The 15,901-nt window shown below is 37.3% G+C and overlaps 1 protein-coding gene across 1 annotated transcript; it reads right to left on the reverse strand.

Moving 5' to 3' along the window:
• Positions 1 to 1,425: 1,425 nt before the first annotated feature.
• On the reverse strand, positions 1,426 to 13,504 carry LOC121871479 (G patch domain-containing protein 3-like). Its single transcript, XM_042373831.1, has 8 exons — positions 12,496 to 13,504; positions 10,020 to 10,224; positions 7,904 to 8,111; positions 5,329 to 5,430; positions 4,596 to 4,728; positions 2,586 to 2,750; positions 2,159 to 2,333; positions 1,426 to 1,736 (listed from the first exon to the last, which is right to left on the reverse strand). Exons 1-8 carry the CDS (start codon positions 13,247 to 13,249, stop codon positions 1,508 to 1,510), a joined length of 1,971 nt encoding a protein of 656 aa, XP_042229765.1. The 5' UTR covers positions 13,250 to 13,504; the 3' UTR covers positions 1,426 to 1,507.
• Positions 13,505 to 15,901: the final 2,397 nt, after the last annotated feature.

The following is a 15,901-nucleotide window of genomic DNA, read 5'->3' on the forward strand; positions in this document are numbered from 1 at the left end:
GTGAAGCCCTCAAGGATCACTTCACCATTGGCACCCTTGAAGTCAACTAAGAGGGAAGTTTTGGCAAAGGTGTTCCTCATGTAGTGGGCAATGCAATGAGCAGTACTGTTCCCAGGGCATAACCCATATAGGTCAAGGTGCAGGCGAGCTTCAATTTTCCAGTGAGGTGGTGGCAAATCATGCATTCCATCATCTTGGAAGAAGCAGGAGATGAAGGAGATTGGACGATATTCATCATGTCTGCCTAGTTTAGGGACAGGGATGGTGGTGACAGTCTTCCATGCATGGGGCAGCTATCCAGTATCATAAGAGGGGTTAAAAAGACAGAGGAGGGGATCACCAGGGGTGGCAACAAAGGCATTTAGCACATCATATGTGATGCCGTCTTCACTAGGGTCAGTGGAACAGCCACACTTAACAGCATTAAGTAATTACACCGAGTGAAAGGCACATCAATGTCTGCAGGTAGGTCTTGGTACTCGGAGATGCATTGTCAGTATTGTGGTTGCAGAGCGAAGGTGAGGTCACGTACAGCAGGAGGCAGCCTCCTGCCATGTCTGGAAAAGTGCCTCAGCACAGCCAGCAGGTCTAGGGTAAAGCGTGGGCCTGGCATTGTTGCCCATTGTGACACCCCTGCTTAAGAATATTCGCATTGTTTAACCTGACAGTATCCATTGAAAATGTGATTTCCAAAGCATTCCTCGAGTGATTATTTTACAATATTGCTTTCTCCGATTCTGGACCTACACCTTTTCTCCTGTGTGGTATTACTCTCCCTGATGCTGGACCTACACCTTCCCTCCTGTGTGGTATTACTCTCCCTGATGCTGGACCTACACCTTCCTTCCTGTGTGGTATTACTCTCCCTGATGCTGGACCTAAGTTATACTAAAAACTGGAATTGGTGGTATACTGGACTGGGAAATATTGTGAAAAATAAAAACCATAAGATTAACAATAGAATTACTGTACTACAACAAATTGGTAAAACTAGATAGGCCCTTTGTGAGTGGGAAAGGACAGCATAATATAATTTTTTGTTTTTAAAAAAGTTGTAACTAAAATAAAATTGCTTTGTCAATCATGTATGGAAATTGGTCTATGACTGTGGGCTGTGTTGGTGTTTAAATTGATTGATTACCTTTTCCTGTCAAGTTTAAATTTTTAAATATTTGAGTGATTTTTTTATAATATTTGTACCCTGTATTTCTATATTCCTGGAATATATGGAGGTTGCCACAACATGAAGATCCTTGTGTTGCAAAACAAAAAAATATATATTTTCCGATATAAAGATGAATTTCTGGTGGTTTGTGGGGTAGGTGGGACAATGTGGAGGTGGGTGAGAGACATTATTAAATTTTCATACAAATATATATTGGTTCATGATGAACACAGACAGTGCAGGTATATAACACACATAAGGACAACCAACCAATAGTTTTACTATTATTTACATATACTGTACAGGCAAATTATATACAAAAAATATACTGACATTATATAACTATAACTTTGAATCTGAGGCTTTATTAAAAGAAACGTAATTGTGACGATGAGTGAGAGTAGTGGGTTCATGGGTGCGGAGAGTGGGTGGAGGAGGATCCTCTTCCTGGGGACGGTCAAACACAGTAGATATGTGGATATCATTTCTCTGTTGCCGTTGAGGTCTTTGTGACTGTTGTCGTATAGTTGCAGAAGTCTGTCCCCAACCTTGAAGTTTTTTGCCATAGTAACTGTAAAATGTAAAGTTTTTCATGTTAAGTTACATAGGGTAGTGTCATCTTCAGTTTAATGTGAAATACTGTACAGCAAAAGTGAAAGAGGGTCTCATGGACCTAACAATATGTTAGGGGCAGGGTAAATACAGTACACTGCATACTAGGCTTTCAGTATTGCACTTGACTGCCTTCACTTTGCCAACTGTAAAGTTAGGTGCCCATTCAGAGGTGAGTGGACTCGGGGTGTCCTGGGCATGAACCAGTGACCCTTAGGACACGAGGTGAACACCATATCCACTTAGCCAATGCACCCCGAAAATACAGTAACATGCATCAAAGTTGTGCTACTGTGATTTGTAAGCCTTATTTTCACAACATATTAAAAATCCTTTTGTTACCATATGTAGTTTCAATAACCAGTTGAGTAAAGAACTTACCCAAATCCTTTTTTATCATGAGGATGTTGTCCATCATTGTCCAAAGCATAGGGGAGGCCCACAGCATCCTTTCCTAATCCCTGGCCATCCTGCCAACCCTGTGCTTCCAACAGTCGGCGACCAAATCCAAGAGTGTGTGCTTCAAACTTTCCTATTGGTGGTGGTGCTGCAGGTCCTGTAAGGCAAGAAAATAATGCTTTACTTCTTTTTGTTTTATTGATCCAATAAAATTTTTTATTAAGGTAAATTTACACAACACCAATACAATGCAGACTACAGTAAGCAGATAGATGATGAACAAATACTGTATAAGTATACTGAACTGTATACCTACATTGTCTATATAAAGTTCCCTAATTAGTTTACTGCAATAAAACAAACATTGATATTCGTGGGAACTATTTCTTCCTACCACGATGAAACTTACCAATTTTCCGACTTCTTGCTGATGACGATGATGTGTTCTTCAATTTTCTCTCTCTTTCATTCTGACAGCCAGTTTTTGTGAAGGCTGAATGACTAAGTTTCCCCGACCTAAGTTTATGACTGTGCAACATTGCAACACTATCTTGAGCATCACGATCACCAGCACCTGAAAAATGGTGTTCTGTACTCTTTATATACAGTAATCACATAAACCAAAAAATTATTAGGATAATTTCACTCCATAACGGGTATTGTCATAAAAATGCATGGGGAATTAAGTTATCAATGCCAGATCATCAACACACTCCCTTTCCCAACATTAAAAGGTTCTGCTGAATCCACGCCACCTTGTGCCATGCCCTTGTACCATGTGTCACCCACTACACTCAGTCATAAAATGGGGTTACAGGTTACAATTCTCCATTTTTGACAATGGACATTAGCCAACCAGATGTTGAGAGTATGTGGAAAATTACTTTTACATGCCAAGTTAAGATCAGAATATCTAGCTACTGTACATGAAGCTTCTGAACACATTAGATACTTCCCAGTGCCGAATACAGTACAGTACTAATTTTTTTAAATGTCCTCATTCAAAAGTGTACTGTATATGAAAATACAGGATATATAAAAAAAATGTAAACACACTGCCTTATGGATTTTGGTGGCGATTGCTTGAATGCTTGGACAGTTTTACAACAACAACATGTCCTCACTTCTTCTTGTGCACATCAATAAGTATTCATACAATTGCCATGAAATTCTGTCAGTCAGTATATATATACATTTTTTGAGACACCCTGTATATGGATATCATCTCTAATGACCAAACACCTCTTTTCAGGACTAATATGATAGATATTCTCTTCCAAATTTAGTAAAAGGTATGATGCCCTGGAAGGTGAGGTGATCATATGAAGAGGGGAAGTATGCAAATGTTTGTGGGAAGATGAAAAGGTTACAGTGAAACATTTAGAGATTAAGTGAAGTTTGATGGATAGGTTCAAAAAGCTTTAGTGGAGATCAATGTTACTTTACATATATTTTGGTGGCCAAAAGCATGAAAGATGTGAAGGTATTCTTGTAGAGCAGAAGCTGAGTACTTATGTAAAAAGGTGTTGGGCAGTGTCAGGCAAAGTTCTGTTAATCAAGTGAAGCCATAGACTTAACAATAATTCAGAGTTATGTACCAATAACTCAGAGAGGATGACGATTGAGAAAATATTTTAGAAACCCCAAAAGGAAACGAAGCTGTAAAATTCAATAAACGTTTATAACAGAAACAGGGACATGGAAATAAACACAAAAGCATGGGATAGTTAATAAATAAGGAGGTGAAAGGTTAGTTGACTTTTGTAAAGAAACCAAGCTGATTGCAGCTGATCATTTCAACAACACCCAAAGCTGCAAGGCATCTCCACCTTTCATAGATACCACCCCAAGATAGAAGAATGATACTCAAGAATGAGACCTTATTATTATTATTATTATTATTATTACTATTATTATTATTATTATTATTATTATTATTATTATTATTATTATTTATTTATTTATTTATTTATTTTTTATTTTTTTTTTTTTTTTAGAAAATTTCAAAACCTGTGTAACTCAACTGAACCCCTACTATGGCACAGCCAATGGGTTGAACCACATCCCAGAAATTGAGTATCAATGCTAAAACCTAAGATATTAAAAAGAAAAAAGTCAAATACAGTAACATATGAGTGGAAATCGTATGACATTGAAATCAAACACAATTTGAAGTATTGTTCAAGGATTGGATAGGATTGATTTAGATACATAGCAGTACATCTGGCAATATAACAGTTTGATTCATGTGATGCCATACTCAGTTAACCCTCAACTGGTGGCTAAGGATTCTCTACAAAAATGGAAAGCAAGGAGCATGAATATCCACTCATGATGGCTGCCATTTAAGAGAGGAGGCTTTTCTGTTGTGGCCCAAAGAGATCCCATGAGAAATTAGGTGTAGTAGATGTGAACAAACCTTCCTCGTAGTAGACAGACATATCAACATCCCACTCGTCAGCTGTCTGTTCATCGAAGTCGCCTTCCTGTTCTCTCCAGTATTGAGCATCTGTATAGAAAACAAGTCCTGGTCCTCCTTTCTCCCACACTAACTGTAGTTAAGATAATGAACATCATTTAAAAGTGGCATCTGACATACAAGGTCTTCTGTATAAGAAATTCTACTAAAATTTTTTTTTTTAAAGTTAAGGGAAAGATCCAGTGCAACAGTTTACAGATCTTCGAGCCAAGTCTGTCTGATAGGCATACTTGCCACCCAATTTTAGCTGACTCACCCAGGAGAGGGAGGGAAGGTATCGGAACCACCTAGTTATGGACTCCACTAGAAAACAACATTTCAGGATCAGTCCTCCATTTCCAGCATATGACCTGAGGTCAGGCAGCTCTTATGATCAAAACTCAGCAATACAAGATCAAGGAAGTGCTGCTATAAATGTTCTAAGGTTTAGACAGACATTTATCCCATACAAAAGTAAACCCTTTATATGGAATATATTAGAGTCAGAAAGGTACAGCACACTTCCTCTTTTATAATACAATTTATTTGGTGTTGTCCTGGGACCACCAGAAAAGGAGTACCCAGAGCACCAATATAATCAGTGGAGAATATGTCCTAAAGACGAGTTAGATGAAATCCTCCCAGTCACGAACCATGTAGCTACACTCACACAAGATACAAGAATAATACCTACCTCTATTTCTTTCTCGTAAAGTCGCTCCTTTATACGGTCTTGGCTCGTTACATCATCATGAAAGGCTTCGTAACGTTCCCACTCCTCTATTTCAGCACCATCCTGAGAAAGTCATATTATCAGTTCAGTACTGTGAGGCATTACAACAACTAATAATACTATACATACAAAAATATTTACAACAGTGGCAAGTGCAGGTACAGTACTGTATACAGTTCATCATGTGTATAGACAACACAGGTGTACATAGACGTGCAGGCATACAACAATACTATAATAAACAGTAAGGCATTTTGACCGAGGACAGCCGACAAAGCCCTTAGGTTCTTATTTCCAGTTGGGTCCTTTGCTTAGGCTTGGTTACTAATCAATAATAGTATATTTACAGGAATAAAAGTGAAAGTTGGTTGATAAATACAGTACAGTACTGAATAACAAGTATTACACTGCACTACAACTATCCACAATAATAGTATATTTACAGGAATAAAAGTGAAAGTTGGTTGATAAATACAGTACAGTACTGTATAACAAGTATTACACTGCACTACAACTATCCAAGACCGACAGATCACTTAAGAAATACAACATTCTGTGGTTAATAATATAGAAGCTCACTCTCTTCTTTTGCTGTAGCTTCATCTATTATGCATTCTTTAGTTTTAGTTTTTAATTGCTTGATAACATTCTTGGTTTTAATCCAGTCAGGTAACTTGTTTCAGTCAGTTATATCTGTAAAGAAGAAACTGTTTTTCACTTGACTGCAAACACCATAAGATTGTGTCTCCTTCCTCCAGTACCCTGTTGGTTCATATCCCTAATCCTTACAAAGTTTATTGTTAGATACTCTAGGAGTCCATTGAAAATCCTATAAGCGTGATTCAGCCTCAGTTGCTTCTCTCTTATCCTCCACAATTAACACGTCCAGTGATTGAAGAACTTCGTGACCAATGTTATCTCTTACATTCATATCAAGAAGGAACCTCACCATCATGTTTTGAACAATTTGTAGCTCAGCTTTTAGATTCTGTGTTCAGGCAGAGTACCATGAAGAGCAGGAATAGTCCAAGTGACATTATGAAAGCCAAGCAAAGGTTCCTACAGGCATCAGCTGAGAGGCATTTGGCATTTTTAAAAAGGGATTTTAGCCTGGCATTGCTCTTATTTTACTTACACTGAATTTGTTTACTCTATTGAGTTTTCTTTTTACCTAAGCAATAATGCTTCAGTCTTTCCAAGATGTAAAGATAATTTGTCTACCAGCCCTTGTTTGTATGACTCCGGCTCAGATGATAAACTGTTAGCTATGTCATTTGGAATTTTACCTGACACTAAACGGGGAACTGTCATCAGCATACAGCAAAGTTTACAATTAATACTGTACTAATTGGCATTTCAATTACAAGGGGATATCCTATCCATCATTCTGGTCAAGAGTAGAACCCGTGAATATTTACTTATGATATGAAAACTCTGCCAATTATTGACTATGACTACTACCAACAATACTAGATATTTTGTAGTAGTATACAGTATCTATAGAGTACAGTACAGGCAAATGGTGTATGAAAGATCCTGCAAATACAAGTGAAGTACAAGTGATGAGAGAGAGATCAACATAAGGTGGATGAGAAAATGTGAAAGCATTTCTTGCATGAGGAAATAAGTACCTGATGGCTTTGTTGGCTATCCTTAGTTGATTGCCTGACTGTTTACCATTGCTTGTATGCCCACAATGTCTAGGTATATTGGTAATTGTATAAAATTTGCACTTAAAAAGTCCTAAATGATTGGGACGAAAGCCATTTCAGCTAACAAAATTTTTTGGTAAAGATTAATGTCATTATAAAAAACCCAAATATTTCATTAAACACCAAATAAAGTACTGTACAGTATGATAATTATAAACTGATACAGTATATAATACAGGTATATATAACTGAAATTAAACTTGGTAACATAATAAATAAGGTTAATAATTCCAAAAACAAGTACAGTAGTACTGTACAATACTGTATTTCAAGGCATAATTAGGCTTTAGTGAGGCCAATATAATACTGTACTGTACCATAAATGCATGAATGGTAAAGATAGCTTTGTTTATTTCCCTCTGCAGTCAGCTGAGCATGCTAGAATGTCATCGCTCACCGGCTCAGTAAACTAGTGCAATCCCGGTAAATTTAAAATAGTGAAAAATGCCACCACTCAATTTTTTTTCTTCAGATTTTCGAAGTTTTCAGATAAAAGACGTTTGGAGTTTTTAAGTGCAACCTGTACCTGCATGGTCTATGTACACTGTACACCTGCATTATTTATATGATGAGCCATTAGTAAACAGGTACAGGGGGTATAATAATTTTTAAGAATAAATATCTATCCATATATCTATGTAAGAAAAAACCAAGAGATGTAGACTAAATTCAGTGTCTGGTAATAACTGTACAGTATATGTTAGTGCAGAAAATGAAATATGGACTACAGATATTTTGACAAAAAGATGAGTTTATTCCCTAAGTTTAAGAAGTAGCAATCATGGACTTATAAACATGTTAAAAATTCATTGCAAATAGCATACCTCTCTTTCACTTTCTAACTCAATTTTTGGTCCTTTAATTCTCTGCTTTCTCTCTTTCTTCTTCCTTCTCGGTTTTGTGAAGTCAGCCGAGGTTGGTATAAGATCACCGGCAGCTGTGAAAGTGATACCTTCGGCATCTTTGCCCATCTCTCTCTTGGTTACACTTGTCCCATAGTTGAATGGCACCTGACTAAACCGCTTCTGTCCTCTGGTAAATATTTTGTGGTTACTTTTATATGTATTATAACTTTTAAATACAGTAATACCCCGTTTAGCACTTCGGATACATTCTTGGATAATAGAACGCTATCCAAAAGTGTTCTAAGGGGGTCATTATCCCATTGCATATATGGAGATAAGTTCCTGATGATACAGGTACAGTGTATTATGTTTTACCTATAAGATGTATACTGTATTGTATATGAAGGGTACAGATTATTACACTTACCGGGTACATATATTTAGGCATATTATTTACTGTACTAATTAATGAATAACAAACTACAGGTATATTGTATCATGAATGACAGTCCTTTGATGAATAGTAGTGAAGATTGTAGTAGATTGAGTGAGAAATGCAGAGAGTAGGTGGGAGGGAGGAAGGTGGGAAGGAGTAGGGAGGCAGTGGATATCGTACGGCTCTGCTCTGGTTAAAGCTAATCAATTTCTGCATCACTGAAATAATGATTTATGTGGTGATAATAGAGGTAGTGGTGATGATGAGGGTGGTGATGATAGAGGTGGTAGTGAGGAGGTGATGCATCTTTCGGTTTCTTTGGTAACACTGCCAGATACTATTGAACAGCTTATACCTGCCCCAAAAAATTTAGTTTAAGTATAAATGAACAACGTTGTATCCGATCAACATTACGTTACATAGCATTTTAAAATATAGAGTGAGAAAGCAGAAAGGTGGGGTGATTAGAGAGGTGGAGTGGAAGGGTGTTGTCAAGTGCTCTTCAGCAGCTGCTCTCCAACCCACCACCACACATAATGCTTCAGTTAACCACACACAATTTTATGTCATACAATAAGACCTACACTTAATATAACAACTTTGTGGTTTTCATGGCTGAAGCTTTTATCTAGTTTACATTCTTAATAATGGTTCTAATAGTCGATGTAGCCAAGTTAAAAGCAACACCGACATCCACCAGATGCTTACCAGCTTCCAACTGCCTCAAAACTTGTAATTTTACATCCAAGAAGATACTTTTCCATGGCACTTTAGACGCACTAGCATCTTTAAAACTTACTGGCCGTGTAAGCGCAGCAAATTTGTACTACACTGTAAACAGAGCGCTTGGCGCTGACTGGCCGAGTGCGTAAAAACAAATAGAGTTTGCTCTTTGCCTGTTGTGATTGTTCAGACTCATGACTTTTGACTACAAGTACAGTACTGTACTTTTTCCCCCTGCAGCTCCAAGATGCATGGAAGAGCGCTATAAAGAAACAGCGCTCTATGGGGAAGCGTTAACCGGGGTATTACAGTCCTGTAATATTCATATAATCTATACCTGTACTGTACTGTTTTCATCTCCTTTACAATTCTGTACACTGAATGTTGCTCATATAAAGACAAATGCAGTAAATCATATGAACACATTATTAAAATACAATATACTATACTGTATACTTAAAATTTCAAGCAAAGAAGAAATTATTACTACAAAAAGTAATACAGTACATGAAGGGGACCATTTATCCAGCATCCCAGTACAGTAGATAAATTGTTAGAAATCTTAGAGGAACTCAATAGGCACAAGGAAGACCATAGACAGTGGAAGCACACAGGAAGACTCTCATCTATCTATTTATGGACAAGGCAACAATGGATGATAAGAAAGAACGATAGAGTAAATACAAGATTATTCCTAAATGAAATTCCAATGTACTGTATTAATACGTGTACTGAAACCTTTTTTTTTTCTCTTAAAATTTTGAAACATTAATATGGCACCACAAAATATTCTTATGATCATTTTAAAGTACAGTACAGTTCATTTCATTTCATTAGCCAAAAGTATTAGTAAATGATATTATAGCTTGTGCAAATTCTAGATATTAATGTTTTTCTGAACAGTTTCCATTTACCTATTCCATAAAGTATATTCACCTGCTTTTTGGAAATTCCAAACCAAGTTTTTTAATTATGGTTCCTGGTAACTGACACGTCCTAATCAGATTCTTGAAGTAGGAGGTTGGAGTGCCAACATTCCCCTGTGGCATGATGGGAGGAGGACAAAACTCAATCAAGTCCAGTGACGTGTCCACAGAGAGACTTTCTGAATCCAACTGTCTTCTTGTCTTGTAGTTTTCACCTGTTGGAAAATATACAGCAGTAAAGATTAAGGAGAAAGATGTGACCTTATCTTATGATAGTATTGTTTGATGGAAAATTAGTATGGAGAAAAGCCATCAGCAACCTAGATCTGATTTTAACAGAAAAATCTAATTTGTTTCTACTAAAATCAAATACTACTATACAGCACTATAATAAGTTTTGTGATATTTTTTGTCAGTTCACCATGGCCATCTTGCTGTTTTAAGGTAAAATTCTAAATTAATTTATCAAAGTTCCATTGAAGTAGTAAAGATCTTATAAAAAAAATCCTCAAAATACTGCTAGTTAAGTGGCATCCTTGTTCTTAATATTTGTAGCTGTTTTAATTATGTTTTCCCACCCACTTAATTTACATTCTATGACTTAAAATAAACATATCAAAAAAAAACTCCATCAAAAAATATCTATAAATTTGGTGAAGTCAATCTCATTGCCAAACAAAATACCTGTACTGTACGCCAGTAAAAATTTTCAAGAAAAAATATCCAAGAAATAAAGTGAGAAACCACCTTCTTAACATTTATCAATCATAATTTACTTGATTACAATATGGATACCATGACATGTAAATTAATGATAATATTCTATAAAAGGTTGTAAAACAATAATCGTGATAATACAGTACAGTACAGTACAGTACAGTACAGTACAGTACTGTGTTTCCATGCTCTTACAATCTGTCTCACTTTAAAAAGCTGGTTTTCCAGCATCTTCGTGGTGTAGATTAATACAGTATAACCTTTTTTTCTATATTTTCAATTTCTTTCCGTTCTTTTTTTTTTTCGCCCCCCAAGCTCCGTTGTGGGTCGTTTGACCTGTGCCCAGGTGGGCTAATTCCCGTAAAAAAAAAAAGTCTATAAATAACTGTAAAAAAATTATGATGATTTTTTTTTCATGGTTTTCTGGCCGGATACCATGAATTCAACCATCGCCACGCTGCCAAGTAAAGTTACCAGTGATCCTAATCTTTTTCAATAATTAATAGCCTTTATTTAAGTGCATAGTCAATAAAGACTTTGATATACCCTGTACTGTACAGTATTTTATTTTTTACATACATACTTAATATAGCCAACTTATTTAACATAGTGAACTAAGCATACAGAATAAAATAAAAACGTACTGGTACAGTGCTGTTTGTTAAGATTTTTTATGAAAACTTTTTATACAATCAGCTGCTCTTACTCTACTACATTGTCATTTATTTACCAGTAAGATGACACAAATCAACCAAACCCAACTTCCCTTTAAGCTAACCTATCTTGAGCCTTCCTAACTTACCTTTAACCTAACTAACTTACCTATAACCAAATCTAACTGTAGCCTAACAATCTCATATGTATTGTAATACTTCTTAGTTATGGAAAATTAGATAAGGCAGGGATGGGTTGGATTCTGTAATACGTAGTTAGATTAGGCTAAGTTTTAATAGGTTTGGTTTCATCATTTGTGTGTGTGTTTTTTTTTCATGTTTTAACCCCACAATTTCCCTCTACTCCAAAGCCCTGTCGACTATGTGTAATCAAAATGCATTTTATAAGTGAAATAAAAAAAATAAAAACAATTTAAATACAGTATACATTTCTGACATATTAATAAAGAGATCCGTGGTTGACCTTTTCCGAATCTTTTTAACCGGTTTTGTTCATTTTATATGTGAACTTGGAATATCTTTGGAAGAAAACCATGGAAAACCAAAATACATAAATAACAATTCATGTGGTGGATAAAAGCTGTTCTAAAGATATACAGTAGAACAACTTTTCTCTTATACAATACGGCAGTGGACATTTTGCCGTGGCCGGCAAAGTTCCTACTAACGCTATTTTACTGTGCGTACACTCTGATTGGCTAATTGTCCATTACCGGCAAACAACACGATAACTTTATTTGAACAGGACTCTGACAGCATTGACATTTATTTAACCGTGAGTCGATTATTGTGTAACTATAAACATATTGAACCATATTTCTGTTGTGCATGGGAACTATCATTATAAAAGAGGCAACATTTACTTGAACCTGACCTAACCAACCCCCCAAAAATACCTAATCTTACCTAACTTTTTAGCAGGGGGGGGGGAACCCCATCATATTAAACAGAAAGTACTTGGCCAATCAAAGTACTTGGCCAATGAGAGCGCACTCACAGTAAAATAGCGTTAGCAGGAACTTAGCCAGTCACGGCAAAATATCCACTACGATACAATAAATTTCCTAAATGGGAAAGTAAGAACAATAAACATACCATGATTTATATTTTTAACAAAGTTGATCCTAAATATGAAGCATCTTGCTACTAGTACATCACCAGCACGGTCAACCCAATGTTTTTTATTATATTTAACAATAAATTTTTCCACATATTTGTCTTTTATGTTTAAGATGCAACAAGTTCTCTTGTCTGCTTCTGAACGTTCTGTCAGAACCACGTCATCCTCTTGTGACGGCGATGGCTGACTACCTTCACTAACACCGTGTTCTTTTAACATACTATTGTCTTTTATTTCACTACGACAAACAGGCTGTTCTCTTTTGTATATAGCCTGTAAATTCTGCTTCATGTCTGTTTTGGCCCTTTGCTTTTTTTCACTTATCAGTGTTGAGAGACCAGACAGTCCTGAATTCAACCAATGTGTCTTTGCAGCCACACCACAACCATCGTCTTCACTGTCTCTGGCTACTGACTCCTCTAGAATTAAATTTGTCTCAACATTTTTCTCACTGCCGTCCTCCTGTTGCGTTTCACTGCCGTCCTCCTGATGTGTTTTATTTCCTTTCAAGTTGGTTGTAGATGATGAACTTGTGCTGCTGGAAGTCAAGTCAGCTTCAGCCTTGGGTACAGATGAGGCACAATCCTTCAGCAGCTGTGAGAGGTGAGATTGTGGACGATGACGGAAGTGGAAGCAGGAGAATGTCTCTTTTTCAACATATTCAGAGAAGAAATTCCTCAAATCAGATGATCGAAATGATGACGGTATATTGGTGACCACAAGATGCATCTTCTCCTGAACCTTCACTTTACTTCACTGACAACGTTGGTCTTACGTTTCACATTTTCTCATTAATATACGACACTTAAAGAGACATTGAATATCATTATGCGGTGATACCAAAACTTTGTTCACGTAAGTTTTTCCTTTATTATACTAGGTGGATTATTACAGCGATTATATTGCCGTTTTATTCATCTACTTCCAGTTCCTAAAAAGATCATTATCGTCCACCCGCAGAGTAATTGTTTGTTGACATTAAGATACAAACCTAAAGTATTTATAAGTTTTATATATATTTTTTTTTGCCACTTATCAGCCGTTTAGGGCTACTTTGGGCGCTCTATCCAGTGTTAATACAGGAGGAAACATGTGATGTTTGGTAGGGTCAGACTGGATAGCACCCACGTGTGTCCAGGCCGAGGCTCGAACCCTTGACACATTATGAGAGTAACGCGTGTTACCGCTGTACCACCAACATTGAAAGCTTATATAAATCATAAAGCAGTTATTATTTTTCATAAAATAACGAAAAGCATCATTATTTGTTTGTCTTCCAGACATTCGTAGTGGTGACCAAATCTCAATTACTGTTCTACCAGAGGATTCGTTGTAATTGTTTAGAGGCTATTTCCTGAATGTAAAATTTTGGAGCTGTGCAAGGAATTGGACACCTTTTTAGGGTGGAGGATGAAGAGGTCATAGGGGCTTATAGGTTGTACCAACTCGCAACAAATTGTTGTTATTATTTGTACTATTCATATTTTTTATTATAAAATATGCTACTAGCTTCTTGAATCGTTTAGTAGTTGGTTGAAATGTTCAAAGAAGGGCCACCAGACTGGTGCCTGCACTTCGGCACCTCAACTACCCTGAGAGATTGGAGCGCTTTAACTTGCCTAGCTTATACTACAGACAGGCATGTGGCGACCTAATTGAGGTGTATAAGCATCTCAAGGGGCACTACTCTGTCGAGTGTCCTTACTTGGAGCTGGTGGACACTCGCCCCACAAGGGGTCAGAGCTCAAGATTGAAGAAGCCGCAGGTCCAGAAAACTGCGACGGCAAATTTTTTTCAGTGAGAGTTGTGAACTTTTGGAACAATCTACAAGAAAGTGTTGTGACGGAACCAGGTGTGAGTTCTTTCAAGACCAGACTTGACCAACACTGGAGCAGGTTCGGGTACATGCCCAGTACTTGCCAACAGTGCGTAACAGAGACGTGACCGATCGCCCAAACGGCTAACGAGCCGATCAGTGGTGAAGAGGACAAAAGTAAAAGTTATACTACAGACGAGCAAGGGGTGACCTAATTTAGGTGTATAAACATTTCAAAGGGCATACTACTCAGTCAAGTGTCCATGCAAGGAGCTGGGGGATGCCTGCTCCACAAGGGGTCACAGCTCAAGGTTGAAGAAGCCCCTAGTACGGAAAACTGTAAGGGCAAACATTCCTGAGTGAGAATTGTGAACTCTTGGAACAACCTGCCAGTAAGTGTTGTGACGACACTGATTGTGAGCTCTTTCAAGACCAGATTTGACCAATACTGGAGAGGTTCAGATACATTCAGGAGCCAGTGCCTGCCCAGTACTTAACAACTGTGTGTATCAGAGACGTGACCGACCCCCCAAGTAGCTATCGAACCGATCTGTGGTGAAGGGGATAAAACTAAAAAGTAAAAGTATGGGTGGTGTGACTGAGGCATGTGTTGTGTGACTGAAGCATAGGTGGTGTGACTGAAGTATGGGTTGTGACTGAGGCATAGGTGTTGTGACTGAAGCATGGGTTGAGCGACTGAAGTACAGTTATGTCCTTTGGACATTTCCAATCAACTGACAGTCTCGAGCATATCTTGGGGACCAGACAGGGTGAAAAGTACTTCAGGTGGGTAAGCACCTCAGTGTTGAAGAGCGTTACAAGGGATGGACCGTCTAGTTATCTGAACGACCTTCTTATAAGACATACGGTACTAGCTTAGTTGCTCGAGTCACTTTCTTCTCTCATGGCACGAGAACTTCAGTTCGTTGTTAACATATACACCCAGGTCCTTCTAACATTCAGTCTATTATTGCTGTTTCTTCATCCGGTAGGGATCTGTGATACATCTCTTTACTATTGGTACAACCTAGGTGCATTCTCTTACACTTCATGACATTGAATCTTAACAGCCATTTCTTAAACCACTTTTGAAACTGACAGTTCTTTCTGTAGCTCTTCACATTTCATTTGGTCAAAAACGACTATTTGATGATTGTACATGCTGAGGCGATGTAAACTTGGACGATGGTTTTTATTGAATAAATATCTATTAGCTCAGCTATTAAATGAGGTTAATTGCATCCACCTTCTATTTTCCTTGATCTTGTACAGGTCAACTGGATGAGACTTTTTTCTTTTAGTCTTTAGTGCTTCAAATACCAAGATTATTAATATATTTAACCCTTGGAGGAGAATACAGTGATCCCTCGGTTAACGAGCGCCTCAGTTAACGAGATTTCGGTTAACGATTTACCTTCCATAACATTCTTAACTTCAGTTAACGAGCAATCCCTCGATTAACGAGTTTTTTACGAGCCGACTTCAACATGTTTTCGCTTGCATTTGGCAGTCCACCAGCTGTAGTATTAGTCAGCCAATACAGTAATCGGTTTTAGGGCTTAAAT

Source organism: Homarus americanus, unplaced genomic scaffold, assembly GCF_018991925.1.
Source record: "Homarus americanus isolate GMGI-L3 unplaced genomic scaffold, GMGI_Hamer_2.0 scaffold45698, whole genome shotgun sequence".
Classification (NCBI taxonomy): Eukaryota; Metazoa; Arthropoda; class Malacostraca; order Decapoda; family Nephropidae; genus Homarus; species Homarus americanus.

Bases quoted from the DNA above. Each gene is read 5' to 3' on its own strand.
- LOC121871479 (XM_042373831.1), bottom strand. From the start codon at position 13,249: ATGCATCTTGTGGTCACCAATATACCGTCATCATTTCGATCATCTGAT. The intron at 2,334-2,585 runs GTAAGTTTCATC...CTTGCCTTACAG, and splicing joins AGCAAGAAGTCGGAAAATTG to GACCTGCAGCACCACCACCA. The intron at 1,737-2,158 runs GTAAGTTCTTTA...TACATTTTACAG, and splicing joins CATGATAAAAAAGGATTTGG to TTACTATGGCAAAAAACTTC.